This window comes from Gallinula chloropus (genome assembly GCF_964237585.1).
Source record: "Gallinula chloropus genome assembly, chromosome: 3".
In the NCBI taxonomy this organism is placed as follows: domain Eukaryota; kingdom Metazoa; phylum Chordata; class Aves; order Gruiformes; family Rallidae; genus Gallinula; species Gallinula chloropus.
Genome location: NC_140087.1, coordinates 102665346 through 102685119, shown reverse-complemented (window position 1 = coordinate 102685119; position 19774 = coordinate 102665346). Strand labels below are relative to the sequence as shown.

The 19774-nt window shown below is 39.9% G+C and overlaps 1 protein-coding gene across 1 annotated transcript in view; it reads right to left on the bottom strand.

Annotated features, from left to right (window-relative positions):
* SNTG2 (syntrophin gamma 2) overlaps window positions 1-19774 on the bottom strand; it is a gene marked incomplete at both ends in the record, with an annotated part of 269535 nt that overhangs the window by 147632 nt on the left and 102129 nt on the right. Inside the window, one exon of the mRNA XM_084261688.1 lies at window positions 11293-11430. Within this exon, the coding sequence (XP_084117814.1) occupies window positions 11293-11430 (138 nt within the window). The remainder of the gene's footprint in view (window positions 1-11292; window positions 11431-19774) is intronic.

Here is a 19774-nt window from a genome sequence, read left to right as displayed (position 1 = left end):
AAAGATGTGGAGCACAAGGATATGTGAAATCATTTAGGATGTTCTCTCCTCAAGATGGGGAGTTCCCATGATGAGGATCTTCTCAGCTCACATACTCCAACTCTCCAGCCCTAGAGCTTCCTCAGCAAAATGCTCTACATTTATTTAATGTTCTGCCACGTACAGAGATTTCCTTTTTTGCTCACACAGTCCTCACTCCTCACTGATTGGCAGCAAACATCCACCTACCCCGTGGCTGCAGCCTGCAGCCCACTTACTGTCTGTCTCTCTTTAAAGAAATACAGATTTTCAACTACAGTAGGGGCTGCTCTTGCCAAAATCATTTCCAGATGGAATTCAGAATATACACCATACTGAGGAAAGAGAATGTGCACAGCACTCTAACAAGAGATGGTGCCAGTTCATCCTTTATCACTGAGTTTAACAATATAGGTATCTACATGATAATCACAGAATCACAGAATGATAGGGGTTGGAAAGGAGCTCTGGAGATCATCTAATCCAATCCCCTTGCTGCCCAAGACAGCATCCAGGAGGATTTTGAATATCTCCAGAGATGGAGATTCCACAGCCTCTCTGGACAGCCTGGTCCAGTACTCAGCCACCCTCACAGTAAAGAAGTTTATCCTTGTGTTGAGGCAGAACTTCCTATATTCAAGTTCATGCCCATTGCCTCTTGTCCTGTCACTGGACACCACTGAAAAAAGACTGACTTCATCCACCTGACAGCAAGGCTAGAACCACAATACCTTATGATAATATGTAAAGATATGTGACATATACAGCGTGTCAGATGAACTGCAGTGCCATCACCTAGGACTAGGGCAAAGAGATTCCTTCTTCCAGTATATGGCAGTCCAGGGTCAAACCAGAAGACAGAAAGTACTCAGCTTTGATCACTTCCTTATTCACTAATTACTGCTAGAAATTACACTTGTTCCACAGCCTTTATTAAAAATCTCAAGTATGCACAAATGTGAAGTAATCAGTGAAGCATGAGGAAAATGTAAATGTCACACAGTTAGCTACTTCAGCCAGGCTGAATGTGACGTGTCTGAGCATTTACTGGGGTTGTTAACACTGCCCTCTCAGGAACTGTAACCACCAACATATTACAATTTACTGGGTAAACAATCACAGAATGCATGGAAAAATACTGTAACAGCTTTTCCGTGAAACCACATTTGACATGGAGTGTCAATGAAAGAACTTTAGTAAAAGTAGGATTTGCTGCATTGTTGATTATAACATGTCTGGTTTTCTGGAAAAGCTTGTTTCTCAGAGGCTGGCTCTGCAGACTTTAGTCCCAAGCCTGAGTCAGTACTAATAGACTGTGTTACATTCTTAGGAATAATTGCACTGCTGAAAAAGACAGTGTAACTCAGAAAGCAGAAGAAATTAAGTCAAGAAACCTCAAGAGAGGAAAAGACATGAGTTAGTCCTCCTTAGCATCATGTGATGCCTTGTTCTTCACTTCATGGAAGGGGAGGTAGCTGTAATAAGGAACAGGTAAACAGAAAGCAAACAATTATTTTGAAAGGTAAAGAGAGTTTTGAAACAACATTTTACACTGCAGAGATTCTCATCTTTTCCTAAAAATACATGAAGAATGTAGCTATAAAAATCCACTAAGGCATGACAGTCACTGTAGAGATTTGTGTAAAAACAAAGCAGACATTTTCTCATGCTAGTGCAGATCTGGGACAGCTGCACAGAATCCTTACTAAATATGGTATAATACATTCTTATCAGTTTATCTTGTTATAACTGTTTCTACTACTGTAGATCAAAGGGTTTTTTCAGTTTTCATTTGGGGTTGGGAGGTTTTTTCACAGTAAAATGAAGTCACTCCTTTTATTTTCAAAGCCTGCCAACCTCAATGAGGATTATACAAAAAACAGAACCAAATTGTTCTCACAGATACACAGAGAAAAAGGATGAGTGGCAACAGTCACAACTTGCAGGAAAGGAAATTTCAGCTGAGCATACAAGCAGGAAATAATTTCACAGTGAAAGTAGTTAACCACAGAATGCACTGTTGTATCTCCTTTCCTAAGTGACAGAGGAGCCAACAAGGAGAGATATCACGCTGGCCCTCAAGGAGGGTCTGGTGGGGAGTGTGAAGCTTAAGGGCAGCCTTCCTTGCACTGACCATGAAATAATGAAGTTCTTGATCCCCAGGGCAGTGAGAAGGACAAATGCAAACTCACTACCCTGGACTTCAGGAGAGCAGACTGGCTTCTTCAGGGACCTCCTTAACAGAGTACCATGGGGCAAAGCCCTGGAAGGAAGAGAAGCCCAAGACAGCTGGCTAGTATGCAAGGATCACCTCCGCCAAGCTCAGGAGCAGCACATCCCAACAAAGAAAAAGTCAGGCAAAAACGCCAAAAGGCCTGAATGGATGAACAAGGAGCTCCTGGGGAAACTGAAACACAAAAAGGAAAACTGCAGAGGCTGGAAGAATAGAGAGAAATTTTCTGAGAAGTCAGGGAACAAGTCAGGAAAACAGAAGTCGTGATAGAATTTCATCTGGCCAGGAACATCAAGGGCAACAAGCAAACCTTCTGTAAGTATGGCTGTAAGACTAGGGAAAGTGTGTGCCCCTCTCCAGAAGAAATGGGAGAGCTGATTACCTGGGATATGGAGAAAACTGAGCTACTCAATGACTTTTTTTCTTTAGTCTTAGGGCTGTAGTCACACTGTCCACTCACAGAAGGCAAAGGCAGGGACTGGGAGAATGAGGAACCACCCACTGTAAAAGATCAGGTTTGAGACCATCTACGGAAACGGAAAGTGCAGAAGTCCATGGGGCCTGATGAGATGCATCCACAGTTCCTGAGGGAACTGATGGATAAAGTCACTAAGCCACTCCCTGCCATATTTGAGAAGTTGTGGTAGTTCAGCGATGTTCCCACTGACTGGAAAATGGAAAACAGAACCCCCTTTTTAAAATGGAAAAAAAGGAAGACCTGGGAACTACAGGCCAGTCAGCCTCATCTCTGTGCCTAGCAAAATTAGGGATCAGATCCTCCTGGAAAATATGGTCAGACACATGGAAAATAAGGAGGCAATTGGTGACAGCCAACATGGCTTCACTAAGGTAATTCATGTCTGAAAAAAAAGCCAATCATGTCCTTGGTTACATAAATGTAAGTGTGATTCTGCACCTTTACTCCTCTCTTACGAGCTCCCACTTGGAGTACAGCATCCAGCTCTGAGGTCCACAACATAAGAAGTACATGGACCTTTTGGAACAAGTCCAAAGGACAGCCACAAAGTGATCCAAGAGCTGGAGCATCTCTACTGTTAAGACAGGCTGAGACAGTTGGGCAACTTCAGCCTGGAGAAGAGGACGCTCAAGAAAACTTGATTGTTGCCCTCCAGTACCTAACGATGCCTACAAGAAAGTTGGAAAGGGATTATTTACAAGGGAATGTAGTGATAGGACAAGGAGTAATGGCCTTAGAGTTGAAGGAGGGTAGATTTAGATGTGATATCACAGAATCACAGAATTGCCTGGGTTGGAAGGGACCTCAAAGATCATCCAGTTCCAGTGCCCCACCACTCTCACACAGAATTTCTTCCTAAAATCCTATATATCACTGGGCCAGTGTTGCAGTTTTGTGAGGCTGTGCTGCTGAGACAGTTTTTGTAAGCAGCAGTTACAGTTTTTTGCCAGCCTAACTATAAACAAGGAGCAGTTCAAGGCCAAAGTCGTGGCCCTAGAGACAGTCGAGCGCCTCTGAGAATCACATCTAGGAGAAAACAACCCGGAAGCAGCTGCATTTTGCCACCAGAGAAGGGAGTGAGAAGATGTACCGAGCTGTGCAGACACCAAGGCCGGAACAGGGCGGGGGAGGAGGCGGCCCAGGTGCTGGAGAGAAAGATGCCCCTGCAGCTCGTGGAGAAACCCATGGAAAAGGCCGAGACCCCACCTGGAGCCTGTGGAGGGGCTCCATGCTGGATGGAGCAGGTAGAGACATAGAGAAGACACTGTGACCCTACGTTGGAGCAAGCCTCTGCCAGCACTTACAGCCATGAGGAGGATCAGAGACACAGAGATGAGAGAAGAGTTTTGCATTGGAACAGGTTTGCTGAGGGAGGCTTATAACCCCGTGAAGAACTGGGACTGAGAAACATTGTGAAAGAGATAAAGCCCTCTGGGAAAGGACTCACGTTGGAAAGGTTCATGGAGGACTGTCTCCCATGGGTGAGACCCCATGGTGCAGCAGGGAGAGGGTGTGGAATGAATGCCCCCCCCCCCCACCCCAGCCAAGAGGGAAACCAACTTGCAAGGGACTGCCCAAAGCCCCCATCTCCCAGTTCCTGCCCCCCTGTGCTGTGATCGGGGGGAAGAAGGGAGTGAAATCATGACTAGAGTGAAGTCTGCTAAGAAGGGAGCAGGGAAGAGGTTAGAGGTGTTTTAAGATCTGGAAGAGGAAAACATCTCATGAAGAAGTAACTGAGAACCCCATTTTTTGCCAGTCCCTGCCCCCCTGTACTGCGAGCAGGGGGAAGAAGGGAGCAAAATCATGACTAAAGGGAGTCTGCTTAAAATGGAGTGGTGGGGGGAAGGTGCTACCGAGTACCCCATTTTCCCCAGTCCCTGCCCCCCCTGTACTGTGAACGGGGGGGAAGAAGGGAGCAAAATCCTGACTAAAGTCTGCTAAGAAGGAAGTGGTGGGGGGAAAGTGTTTTAAGATCTGGTTATGTTTGTTTTAAGATCTGCTCACACTTCTGACTCCAGTTTTCACTGTTCTTTGTAGTGTAGTGTAATAAATTCGGTAGTTTCTCTCTTCTTCACTGCGTTGAGTCTGTTTTGCCCACGTCGTTGATGACAGAGTGATCTCTCCTTGTCCTTATTTTGACTCCTGAGCCTCTTAATATATATTTTCTCCCCTGTCCAACTAAGAAGGGGAGTAATAGACTGACTTTGATGGGTATCTGGCCTCCAACCAGGGCTAAACCACCACAACCAGGTTGCCCAGAGAAGCTGTGGATGCCCTCTCCCTAGCAGTGTTCAAGGCCAGGTTGGATGGGGCCTTGAGCAACCTGGTCTAGAGGAGGGTGTCCCTGCCCATGGCAGGGAGGTTGGAACTGGATGGTCTTTGAGGTCTCTTTGAACCCAAACCAGTCTGTGCTTCATAGGTTTTAGAAGAGGCTGCCCAAAGAGCTCATAGCATCTCTATTCTTAGAGATATTCTAAATATGAATGGACAAAGTCCTCAGCAATTTGCCCAAACTTGAAGCTATCCCCCTGCCTTGAGTAGCATGTGAAATAGATGATCTCAAGACATCCCTTTCAATCTTTAAATTATTACATGGTCTATTCCAGTAAAGATGACTGTGACAAACCCCATCGTACTTTATTCTCCAGAGTGCAGTGATCCTATCAAATGTGTCTGCATGAAACACATTCAGTCAAAGTATGACTTCACAAGAAGTCACAACTCTACAGAGTTGTACGATGCTTCATTTGGAGCAGGAGCTTTCCTTAGCAAGTGGTATGAAAGGACCCAGGACTCTTCTCCGACTGACAACATCTACCAAGTCTGTGCACATTGTCCACAGATATGGGTTTCCAGAGTTACTAATGACATGTATTGGGACTCTGTGTCAAGATACGATTATGCTTCTTTCTTTTCTCGCTAATAATAAGCCGATTTCATTCAATTAAGAAGGCATTCCAAAACAATGATTTAGAGTTAAATCCTGCCAGAACACAGCTGTTCTTTATTAGAGTAATTGCATTTGCATTCACTTTGTGCAACTTTTCACATGTTGGCAGGTGTGAAGACAAAGATGAACAGTAGAGGTTGTACCCATCAATATCCCACGTACCGTAACTGAAAAGGCTCTCACAACATGCACAGTTACACTCTGCCAATCCTGACAGTCTGTCATGGCTCCAGGTGTAACAGATTAATTGAAATCTTAATAAAGGACACTTATAGTTGCACATATGGTTGGCTTACTAGTGGTGTGCTGCCTTTCTTCTATCTTGTTGGTATGATCACATACATTCTGCTGGACTCTTTCCATGTCTCAGGGAGAGATTATTTTTCAGGCATATCCATAGTGTCCTTTGCATTCTTCCATTCTGTTGCATTTATTAGCCTTTTTTATTTCAGCTATGTACTCTTTTTATCTTTAATAATAAAGAGGTTTTTTTGTCATGCTGATGAATACTCCAATTTATTATTTATTTTGTGATACAAACTTCTGTTCTCAAAGTGACAGCACCATAAGCTTATGATCTTTCATAATAAAGATCCTAAGGAATTATTTGATAGCTATCTTCTAAATATCTAGGTCAGCCTTCCAGAGCATGGAAAACAAGTAACAAATGGTTAAATAATGTATTTTCTCCATACAAGTGATCTTAGTTTCAAAAGGAAGAATCTTTCTTAATCACCCACTTGATGTTTCCAAAAAGACAGAAAATGTTAATTATTAGCTTTTTAAAAAATTATTTTGGACTAAAATACCACACTGCCAATGATAGAACAGGCACTGGCAAACAGCAATATTAGAAGCTTTCTAGATGTAAGTTTTTGGGTTAAAAAGAAATGCCACTTTTAGACTTTAATAGAGATCCATTCTCTAAAGTTTTTCTAAAATAACAATCTCCTTTATCCTTATTAGCAACTGAATTACAAAGAAGTCATACCAGTCTCATCAGGGATTTAAACAGTACTTTCAGGCAACAACTTTATTTTTTTTAATCAACAAAACAACTACTCTTGCTATTTTTCATCCCTATTCCTGTACCTTTCTTCATTTTGATGAAGTCCAGCCACGACACAGCTTGTGAAGCTGGACAATTGGGCACCCAGGCTGCAAAGGGTTTTGTTATTCTAATTCTATTAGACTCACATAAGACTCCAATGAGTCCTCTTCTAATAAAGATGCCAGGAGCCTGCATTAGAAACCTATTTGCTCAACCACTGACCAAGTCAGAGACAATTCAGCTCTGTGAGAAGGACTGATGTTGATAAAAGGCCAGATGCATTTCTTTTCTTTTTCTTACATTGCAAGTTGAATTATCTGGGGCGGGGTGGGGGGGGTGGGGGGGGGGAAGAGGGAGGATACAAATATACAGAAATAATAGACAAAGAAAAAGAACTTGCTTATGAAAAGAGGAGTGGGATAAAACTGTGGGCTGATGATAGCAATATAAATGGAAGAAAAACAAGAAATTAATTTCAGCATGTAGAATGACAAGACATTAAAGCAAAATCACAACGTAATGAAGAATAAAGAATAAAAATGCACGCCTCCCTGTTTCTCTTTTAACTGAAAATGGATCTCTCCCTGTCTATCATACAATTAATTCCATTCTCCGAGTAAGTTAAACTTTAAATCAGGAAAAAGAACCCACTTCTGTTAAAAATACTTAAGAGTTAATAACAATTGTCTATTGATTTTCAATATTGCATTTCTGTTAATACCTTCATCCTTGGCTTCTATGAGTGTGTACCAACTCTGATCCACCATACATTCTCTGTTTTCCTACAAATGTGACCACCCCAAAAGAAAATACTAAGTCACAAAGACTTGCTTAGAACACTTGGATTTGCCAAGTCTGAAGTAGTGAAATACATCTCATTGTTTAATCATGTTTAATCACAGAAATATACAATATATAAATATTGTACATTTATATAAAAATTACTTTATGAATGCAATAGTATGCAGTACAACATGTGAAAATATCATTCCCCACATTGGTTCCACTTCCAGAAAGATTTACAGATATTTAAAAGCCATTTTGTCTAATGTGAAAAATCTGTATACTGAATATAAGAAATTTACATTATTTCTTCTATACATATCTTGACTTTCACAAACCATGCTCTTCTCTCTCTTTACTCTACATCTAAATCCAAGATTTCAAGAAGTAGTGAAGAAGTGGACTGAACTACTATTAAATTACAGGAAGCCAGCTCTACAGTTTCTCACCAAAGGGGATGCTTTCTCTGTGCTTAAAAGTAGCACTTAAATGAATGGCAGACGGCAAAATACGAAAGAAGAATATATCTAGATGATGTTAGCAAAAGGTATTTTATAGTGAGAGCCTGTTATCCTTGAAAATAATCAATTGCTGGAAGTCCAGACCACAACAGGAGCATTAGCAATCACTGATGTTTTTGAGAGTCCTCTCTGGAGTGTTGAGAACTGCATGGGACTAACAGAGCTCATTACTCACAGCTGCAAATCCTGCCCTCAGCATTCCTCAGGAATCCCTGTTGGTGAAAGGGAGGCTGGAAGCAAATCCTCCCATGAATGCTGTCCCCAAAAAATGGCTGGAGAACAAAGTATTATAACAAGTAGACACAACTTTCTTTTTCAATATTCTCCATTTTCTTGTCCCACCTAAGAAGAAAAGCTACTCTAAAACTGAGACTTTTTCCCCCCTCCTGTGTGTTTGAAGTGACCACAGGAAGAAGGCAAAGAAGTTATTTTTATTTTTGTGGCAGAGGAACTAGTTTGATGAATGGCCCTGTGTAAAATACAGATTAACTACGAATATCTGAGAAAGAAGTATAGAAAGGAGAATAAATCAGCACAGCAATGTGATTGTTTATGACTGCTATAGAATTGACTTTCAGGATACAATTTTGTGCTAATGCTTTGAATCATACAACACAGGGATGAAAATTATTTTCTTGAACCACTGGAAAAGTAAATAGTTTATATCTTTTGTGAATTTAACTTGGGTAGTTGTAAATGTAAAACTTAAGAATTACCAAAAACAGTGCTAGTAAACCACCAACTAGTTCAACCTGATTTTAAATTCTGGTTTTAAGCTCCTATACACTAACAATTTATATACTGTAAAAATACAGTGTTCATGTTACAGCTAATTTGCTTCTGTATTACATAATAGTGTTCCATAAAGTTTTATTTGATTCAAAATGTAATACAGAAAAAGTAAATATTGCTACGAAGCCAGAGCTTAGTCTTTTTTTCTCATTAGAGTTTGAAACAGAAGCCCATGAGGATCAAAGATGACACTTTCAGAAAGGGACATCTTGGAGACATCTTGTAAGGGATGTGGAACAACAGATCACAGCCTTAAAATTTAGTTGTCAGAGTCATCAGAAAGAAAACTTAATGAAAATAAGGAGATAAAATCAACAATGTCTTCCAGGAAAGCTAAGCTTGGCAGGACTGCCTGTGCTGTCTAGCAAGAGAATGAGGAGGTAAGAAATTCCTTCTGAATGGATTTTGCTCTCAGGGCCACACAGTACTTTGCAACACCAACATCAAGTAACAACCCTCAATTTACACATTAACACTACTTCTAATTCCTGGAAAAGCTGTCTCCAGTCTCACATTCTCCTCTCCAGTCTTACCCACTGCATTACCATTAATGGTCAAGAAATAGGACCACAGAACTTCAGCCCATTTTGTTTCCAGGGTAGCCCCCCTCCCGGTTCTGTCCCCTCTCCAAGGACTCTTACTTTCCAGAATTTCTTTCAAAATCAAGCTCCTCAAGTAATATCACAGCCTGCATCCTGTCCTGTGTTCCACAAGGAAAGACTATTTAAGGTACTCATAAAAAGTCTAAGTGTATCAAATCAGACTCAACCTAAACCTTGATATAGAAAGGAAGAGGCTGACTTGGTTATTGCTTTTGGAGTTTTGGGGGGGGGTTAGAAATTTTTTCTTTGATGTTTGGGGTTTTTTTTTTAGTGATCAAAGAGTGAAGACCAGTATACACACAGATTTTTCTGTATGTATTTTTTTTTCCCCAGCATATTCTCAGATGCAGCCAGCCTGAGCTAACTCGGTCAGGAGAGAATTTTGATTATTTTTCTGTCAGAGTTTATACAAAAGACATTTGAATACCATTGAGTCCAGAGCAATCATGTATGCATAGATGCACAGGCACACTCCATCACACAACCACAATTACCATACAACTCACCATCAAAGTCTGCAGTTAAAAGCTGCAGTTATTCACACTTCTCACTGCACTAGGAAGTACACGCAAGCCAAGCCGGTGAGTTTTGGCTGACGCTTGTATTTGTTTCAGCAAACCAACCAGAATGCGACTTGCCTTTCACTTCACTGAGTGTCCTCTCACTGGTTGCCAACTGATGCAACCTTTTTGAACATTTCTAAGAACAAGGCATGTCCCACCAAGTTTCACAGGCAAGTTTTGAAATGACTACATAATGACTCTAACTACTAAAAGCGATTTCAAATAAGTTTTTTGTGTAATAATAAAAATTTGCATAAATATATACCACAGCAGAAATGAAACAAGTTTTTGTGCTACACAGGCAGACTTTGTCTCCCTCACACATACTGATGTATGTATACACTGATACCCACTAGATGCTTTTCAGGCTCCTAATTCTTAGCAGAGTATCACAAACTTATTTGATGTCTCCTAGTGCCAGATTTTAAGTTCATGTGACATGCAATAGAACAAGAAGGCAGAAAGGCTCCCCCTTGGCTCTCTCAGAAGAGGCTGCCATGAATTGTTCACTCTAGTAAATACCAGTACAGTTCACAAAATTTATTTTACTAATAAAATTTGGGATACCTATGCTTAGTTTTAAGAGGAACACTGTTTATATGAGGAAATAAAATACACTGTTTGGGGATGTCCATAACCTAGGCGCCACTGCTGTACTGCTTATGTAAAATGCCACTGGTTTTTCAATTATGTTACTAAATGGTGGTACAGAAGATTCCTCTAGGGCTTAATGGCACCACATGTTTTGACAAAGCAGAAAAACTGAGTTTTTGGGGAAAAAAAAGCACCTCATACATATTGGCACTGATTAAACTTAATCTGCACCTGAAAGAAACTTAAAGTGAAATAAGTGATTGTCAAGTGTCCTCTCAGCAAGCTCTATGCCCTTGAACAGCTCTGTCCTGTCAATACTTGATACACAAATGAAGAAAATTCTAGTGTGTTAGTTTTATTTTCAAATGCTTTCAATGGGATTTTTTTTTTGTTTGCTTTCTTCATGTAATGGTCTAACAGTATGTGCTGGAAGAATGCTGTAATCTCAGTATTTATAGACATTTTCTGTCCTGTTAACGTTCTAACTGTCAGAATAAAGGACACATAGCACTGGACAAAAAAAAAAAAAAAAAAAAAAAAAGTTTCATATACAAGAATGTCAGTATGGCCCCAAAACCCCCAAGAACTGATCATTACATGTATTTCTATTACCCAATAAAATCTCTTGCACTCCAATAACATAAACTGATCTCTGCAGAAGACATTAAAGTGCACAGTTGAAAGCACAGAGATATAGAAGCACTTACATTTGCACTGTGATCACTTCCACTAACACAGACGACATCTTGTTTTTGTATTGTTAATACCTCTTTTGTAAGCTTCAGCTGGATATCATAAGCATTTTCGGATACTTCATCATACAACAGTGCAATACCAGTCTTAGTCTGCAAAAGCAAGGCACAGAAACAAAAATTTAAGAATATGAACATTTCCTCATGACAAAAAGTTTTATCCCATTCAATATACGTAATCCATATAAATGGGCATTGGTTACAGAAAGTGGAAAACTGTGGAATGCTGTGTTTGAGAGTTAAAATGGGAGTAGTGCTGATAACACCCTGATGTTTCTAGTTGCTGTCAGACAGTCAAGGACTTTCTCAGCTCTTCATGAGAAAGGAGGGGTGAAGCCAGGACAGGTGACCCAACTGACCAAAGAGAGTATTCCACACCAGTTACGTCCTGCCCAGGATATCGGGGGCTGACGGGAGGAAGAGCAGGGGCGGCTCCGGGACGCGCGGTTCTTGGGGGACGGTCGGGTTCTGGGACGGCTCTGGGTGGCACGGCCTGAGTTGTGTGGTTTGGTGAGAAACTGCATTGTGTATCAACAGCTTCATATATTTTTGCTCTGAAGTCCTGTTAGCATTGTTATATTGTATCTTTCTGTTATCTTAGTAAACTATCCTTATCCCAACCCACGGGCCTCTTATTTCTTGGTTTTGGGGTTATTTGCCCCTTCCTCTTCCTTTTCCCTTCCCTTACCTCTCACCACCGTCCCCTTCCCTTTTTCCTGCTCTTTTCCTTTAAGGAGCAGGCAGCTGCGTGGATCTCGGCTCTCAGCTGGGGTGAAACCACGACACTACACCATTTCTTTGTAAAAGATTATTTAAGATCAAGTTTTTCATCTGTGTTTTTGTTAAATAACAGACTGTGTAAAGAACAGAGTAACTAAATTAACGCAGAAACACGCCCTGTGCATTGAATGAACATTTGAGGGATTTTAAAGTAAAATCAAACATGGACTATTGTCTTCATAATCTTTTCATTTCTATAAAATTCAGGAGAAAGATCTGTGGTGGTTGCCAATAAAAACTTTTGGTCTTTAAAGGCAGGATCAATTTAAGCTTAAAGCACTTAAATTGAGACATGTGGTAGGTCTATGCAGCAACCTAGTGTCAAAGCCCTCCTTATAGTAGGCATGGAAAATGTACCCTAGAGAGCAATTCCATTTACCCTGAAGTACATACACAGCACTCGCTTGGCTGAATTGCTCATGAGATTTTTCTGTCCCTGGGCTCAAAACAGTTGTCCCCATGTAGGCCACTGCTGCCACTTAACAACACTTAATGGTATCTCAGACATGCATACATGCAAGGTTTACCCAGGTATTTCAGGACATCTACGTCCTTCTCTAGCTGGAGGTAAGACCAAATTTCCAGCATTATAATGGAATATAGACATTGTCCATGCCAGTAGGCATCCATACATAGGTGTCTTCAGCTCAAAATAGGCCTCCCTAAAGGTTTAGAATGCAGAAATCCACATCTAGGACAGCTGTCAAGCTAATTGGTGAGCAACAGACACCTGAAGCATCACTTACCTGATCTCTTTTTCACATCCACCTAGAGGGGGATAAATTGCATCATAGCTTTCTACTTTGACTTAGAAAATAAATATAAACAACAATTCAGACACACGTGTCTAATTACAGGCAGGTAAGTCTTGTCCTTAGTGATTTCTTAAAGAAAGTTCAGTGAGGGTACAAGGCCTTAATCATTCTCACTTGTTTGGAAACTTTTCTTCATTTTTTGAAAGTTTTACAATTTTTAAGTTTCCAGCATACGTGGATGTTTTATCAATAGAATATTGTGAATGATGACATACAAAAACCATGCCAATGCCATCTGTGTAACAGCCACGCTGTGTAACAGCAAGTACTTTCAAACAGCAGAAGACCTGCCTTCAGTAACCACTGTCTCTGCACTCACACTGCTGTTCCAAGGTCATGCATTGCTATCTCACCTTGACTGGCAACTACTGTTAGTTTTGCTGACATACCAGATCACACTTTACAGAAACATTGAACGAACAGAGCTCTAGAGAGCTCTTTATACCCCCTAAACCCAGAACACTTCTCTGGCCAGTAATCTTTACGTGTGCTTAGAAGTAACACAGTGGAAAAAACACCTGAATTTTCACTTGTAACAGACAATCAAGTAACGAATGAAATATGTAAAGTGACTGATTAAAGAGCTTAGCGTTTTTGCTCACACTACTCAAACTGAAAGTATCTCAGAAGCTCATCTATGCCTATTAAAATCCAATACCTACCTCACACTCCATCTAACTCCTGACGTGATCCAAGATGACGTACAACAATACCTTACTTGCTTTCAGAATCAATAAGATTAATCTAGATTTCTTTCAGCCTTTCAAGTCGGCTTATTTAAGACCATTATAAATGGCTGTGAATCAGAGTTCAGCACATTCCCTTGCTCTCGGTGTTAAAGAGACAGCACACGTTGCTCTAATGGCCAAATCCCAGTACAAACACAATACTTTTTCAAACAAGGATCTTTAAATGGGAATTTAGCCTTTTCATATGTGTATCCAGATTTTAACTGTGCTATGTTCGCCTTGATTTCTCACTTAAAAACTGTCTATACAGTAGCCACTCTAATAACTGGTATCAGCAAGTGAAGATGGAAAAGTAGAAATAATTCCCCGAAATAATGTAAAGAGAAAAGGAGATCACTAGCACAAGGATCACAGTAGTTGCAACTTTCAAGAAAGCTTAGTCACTGCTCTGTTTCTGAAAGAAAAAAACCTGAAACCTCCTTTCTGGAGCAAGCTCAAGAACTGTCAGCAGCACAGGGAAGAAAACTTCACTGCCCAGAGAAGCTGTGGCTGCCCCCTCCCTGTCAGTGTTCAAGGCTAGGCTGGATGGGACTTTGGGCAACCAGAGCTTGTGAGGGTGCCCCTGCCCATGGTAGGTGGTGGGAACTGGTCTTTGAGATCCTTTCCCACCCAAACCAGTCCGTGATTCTATGATGACTGCTGTTGCCAACTAAATGGAGTAGCCGTGTCTCAGATCTTTATAGAAATGAATCCTCTGGTATATCCCCCTCTTTAGCTAAAAACTCCTCTGCATTTACAGTGGCCCTCCAGTAGAAGTCCTGATTTGTGGATCCTTACACTTAATTAATGTACTTACAGCTTCAATGCCATGGCAGATCAATTTTTAACTGCTAAAAAGCATTTCTAAATTACCTTCCTTCATTTGTAAATAAAATTCTTTAAGCACTGTAGAGTCTTTTTTCCCAGTTGAAGTTTGACATTACATTTCCACACAAATATTTTATCATCAGTAATTACATCTCAGATCCAATGATCAACTTCTCTAACACAACTTCAATTTCTTTTCATGAAAACAACCCTGTGGAAATTCTATATCCATGGTATACTCATGGGTGGAAAACTTACTGAAGACATGTAAGAACTGGAGTCAGTGATTTTTATCCTGCATCACTTAAAATTAGGCCAAAAGAGAACTTTAGCTGGTCCCACATAGTCAGGGCTCTGGCCACTAATTTACAGCAGGCTCAAACTTACTCTCTCTCATAACTGGTTTGGTACCTTTTCTATACCACATCTGCTATTATTATTGTAAGACAAAGACATTCCCCTTACAGCAGGACAGAACTCAAAATAGCCTTGACTAATATAAATAAAAATAAATAAATTAAGTGTAGCAGGAAAAAAAGTACATGGTGCTACACAGCCACTTGCATAGAAGAAGAAAAGCCTTTCTTCACCATTCCTTCAGGGAAGGAAACAGGCAAGTAGATATAAGGGTTGACAGCAAAACACTGACATCAGCATCTTCTTGTTGCAATAGAGGCAAATAAAGGCAGATACTTCTGTCTGCTCTCCTTCAGGTTCTTTCCTACTGATTTGCTGCTTCTCACTCTCACAAGGCAATGGCCAGAAGCAAACACAGTTTCTTCAGCTGGGTAGTACAGAAGGGTCCTTAAACACTGCTGAACTTGAGGAAGGAATAATTTCATGCCCATGAAACAATATATCATCAGTACTGCATTTAATACAGTATGTTGTTTCCTTTTATACAGTATTATATCAGCGTTGATTCATGGCTACACTACATAGAAGAGGTAATGAACTGAAAAGGGTCATGAGAAATACAAAAGAATTAAAAGGGATCAGAGATTTGGCAAATAGAACCTGTAATTAATTCTGCATGAATTTGGGCTGCTTAGCTTAAAGACAGAATACATGAGGACAAAATGCCAGTTTTAAATACTTCAAAATATTGCAAAGACAAATGGAAAAATCAGGTAAGAAACTAATTTGGAAACTTCCTCCTTTCAATTTATTCCAGCTGCAAGGAGACTGAACTCCTTGACCAGATTCCTGTGCCAGATTACATCTGTTCCTAAGAGAAAACTAGACAAACATCTGCCCAAATTTTTCCCTGCTCCTCTTGCAGGGAAAAATCCCAAGCAAGACAATCTCTTTCATATCTATTTGTCTCTGGTTCTAATATTCAGAATTATGTGACTCCTTCCATATGGCTGATCCTTTGCATTCACAAGAAAGCCTGACTAGTTTTAGAAGGACACCAGCACATTTAAACAGACACACACATATTTAAAACATATCCATCTTCTTTCAGCAAACCCTTAAGTCAAACTCACCAAAAATTAAGCAAAATACACAAATTTCTTTTTAGTCTCAATAAATAAGCAGCTAGTAACTGTACTTTTTGGTCTTACTATTTTAAAATTCCCTTGAGCAGTTTGGACTGGCATTAGATTGTGCAGTGTTATTAGAACAGTACCCTCCATTTCAGTTTCTAGTATCCACAATCACTGCTCTCAATTAGTCAAGACTACAAATTCCTGATAACCCATTTTAAAGAGGTGACTCACATTCAGAACAAAGCCATATACCTGACAGACATCAGTGATTCCAGGCTGGGTTAATTGAGACAATTGACAGTGAATTACAATACAGTTTTCAGTGCAATGTACGATAAGAATCAGAATTAGAAATAACAATGATCAAGAACAGATCTTTAAGAAACATTTGAGTGCATTTTTCCCAAAAGCAGAGATTATATCTGGAATAGACACCTTGGAAATTACTGTTTTCATAAGGATTGTTCGTACTTCTTTTGAAATTTCTGCATTTGTTAATGACAATATTATGTCTCGATATTTCACTGTCTACAGTTGCAAAAGGTCTATTAGCATTACCGATATTTAGAAGACTAACTGCAGCACGACAACATCACTCTCATAATTCAGAGCAGAGTTTTTCTAAGTATCAAAGTGTCATATAGAAATCCACAAGAAACAATATTAAATCAAGCTTAACAGATGGTTGAAAAGATCCTCTCAAAATGCAAAATTTAAAAATTTGGTTTCTTGCTTACATCACGGCCTGTCCAATGAAAACCTTGTTAAAATAGCCTTAGGGGCAGATTGTTGGGGTTTTCTGTTAATGACATCAGCCTTGCAAGAAAAGTGATTAACAGCTGGCTTTAGATCTGTGTGATCTTCATCATTAGAGAGTAAGCAGTAATGTCTTGTTTAATTACTGCAAGCACAGTGTGTCACAAGCTAATTAGATATGATTGATTATTGTCATCCTCATGCACCTCTCAAAACATCAGACACAAATATTTGAATCCTGTAAAGCATGTTTGGAAAATGAGCTTTCAGAATGTCACATTGAATAAAAATTGCCTGCTTAAAAATTCTAATCAACGCTAAATAATTGTGCCACATAGTCGAATATGTTAGAATACAGATTTTATCCCAGAAAACAGCCAAGGCACAAACTACTGGAAAATCTACCGATTTTTATTTTGATCTAGATAGTATTTTTAAATAAATCTCTTGCTTACCTACTACACCTCATTTTTCAAGAAACTGGACAGTAGCACTGAAAGAAACAGCCTAAGAATATAAAGATGGTTCATACCAGTTAAACAAGCATAAATTTCACACTTCAAACTAAACCACTTAGCAATAGACAAAAAAGAAGGCAAGAACATTCTCTTTGGAGATTATTTAAGAAAGATGCAAAGAGATTTTCTGAAAATTAATATGATCTTCACTATTACTGGTAGCTCGCAGCTTACCCTGGTAGGACTTCAGCTGACCAATAAATGTTCCTGTTAATATATCAAAATGTAAATGAAGAACTGGAAGTATAATGAAAAGACACCCACTTACTTTCTTAACCTAGCATAAACAAGTATGGCCAATAGAAAGGCATCATTGTTTTTGTAGTGGCCTATTAGGTTTTGATTCATGCCAGTCTTTTTATCCTTCTGCCTTTACATACTTATTATTTTTCAAGCTTTTGAACAAATTTGGGTGGTTTTTATCCTCTTCTACTAAAATGTTGTGTTGTCCTGCCAAAACCAACTATGCAAAGCCATATCCAACTGCTTAATTTCTAAATAAGCTGAGTAAAAATATTCCTAGCTACTTTCTACATTTAAAGTGTCAACATTAAATTGTTTTCACCACCCTAAAGTGTATTCCACAGTGGTAAAGACATCCATGTCACCATCACAGTATGAATTTTTCATACTGTATTGGTTTCTATTGCTACTGGACATAGCAAGATTTAGGCCAAGATTAATCACAGGAATACAAAAGGATTTAAAATACAGTTCCTAAGTACTAAAGTAAGTCCAGGGGAGAAAAAACAAACAAACAAACAAAAAAACCCAAACAACAAAAAAACCCAGAACAAAAGGTCCCCTCAGACACAATTTTATTTATGTATGTAGTTGTTTTGACAGGCCCATTGTTCAGATAAACCCAGAGGTTGGAAGTGAAAATCCTTTTAGCCATGTATTTAGTGGCTGGCTTCAAAAGAAACAAGATGGTCCAGGGTGGGTTTTGAGCATCTCCAGAGCAGAAGACTTCACAACCTCTCTGGGCAGCCTGTCCCAGCGTTCTGTCAGAGTGAAGTTTTTTCTCACATTCAAGTTGAACTTCCCCATGTTACAGTTTGTACCCACTGTCCCTTGTTCTGTCACTAGGCAACACTGAGAAGAGTCTGGCCCCTTCCTCTTGACACCTGCCCTTTAGGTATTTATGTGTTACTGAGATCCCTTCTCAGTCTTCTCCAGACTTAACAGCCACAAGTCTCTCAGCCTTTCCTCATAGGGGAAATGCTCCAGTCCCCTCATCATCTTTGTAGCCCTGCACTGGACTCTCCCCAGTAGTTCCCAGTCTTTCCTGAACTGGGAAGCCCAGTACTGCATGGAGTCCCTCTGTTCCTTGCTACTGTTCATCACAGGGCACTGAACTGGCGCAGTATTTGGTTGAAACGATATGGAAAACTCTCACTCCCATATGCTGGTGGTAAAGATGACCTATATCATCTACTGCAGGCAAACACAGAGATCACTGAATTAGCTCTGATGGGACTCTGTCAGCACGGCACAGTAAAGTCACTCTGCTGGGCCTGCAGCAGGACAGCACGAAGAAAACAGACAGGAGAGCGAGAGGGGTATCAGCTCTACTGAACACATGTTGAATCAGCAGTGAGTTATGACAAGAGAGCTCCTGCACTACATAAAGCAGGAATCAGTCCTTGGCAGGGAGAGGCATTAAACAGAATTCAGAGAGCCAGGTGGCACAAGAATTTTTAACTCAAGTATTTTAGGAAATCTTAAGTTAACCATGTGGTCAGAGAAAGGCATTCAGTCACCAGAACAGCATGAGCAGGACAGGAGAGCAAACTCACGTTACTGAGAAATGCCAAGGAGAAAAGGAAGTGAAAAAAAAAGGCCTTTCTTTTAAGTTCAGAACATGTAATCAAAGAACTAAACCAGACATAGAAACGGGCACCAAATTGCAGTTAAGTGGCAAGATAGCAGATATTGTAGCTGTTCCTTTCTTGATAACATCAGCAGCATCACTACCAGTACTGTAGCAGTACTGCTACCAGATTATCGTAATGATATTTCACAGAGAAATGCCAAAGGAGGTAGCCCTGTGCTGGAAAAAGGTATATATGATCGTAAACACCTTGTCATATATTCAAATTTTTATGCAAGTATAAAAGTCAGATTTGCAGGGCAAGAGACAAGATTTTCTTTGTGAAGGAAAGCAGGAGAGTAGATATGTGGATGTGGAAAAATACAGGAATGGTTCTGGGCCTAAGTGTTCCTAGAGAATAACAAAGACATAAGAACAGAAAAAGAGTGAGATGACTTAGCAATAATAACAGGGGAAAAGATAAAAACGAAAGGAAACTTTAGGAAAAAATGGAAAAAAAGCAATTTTAAAAACTGCATGCTTGAGACGAGCTGCCCATCAACAAACACGGAACGATCACCATAGGTTATTAATCCATAAAAGAATTTGACATATTAACTCTGCTCAGAGTTTGTATCAAAAATCTTTGTGAAAACTGGAAACAGAATTAACAAAAGCTGTATTTAGTGAAAGTGCTATCCAAAAA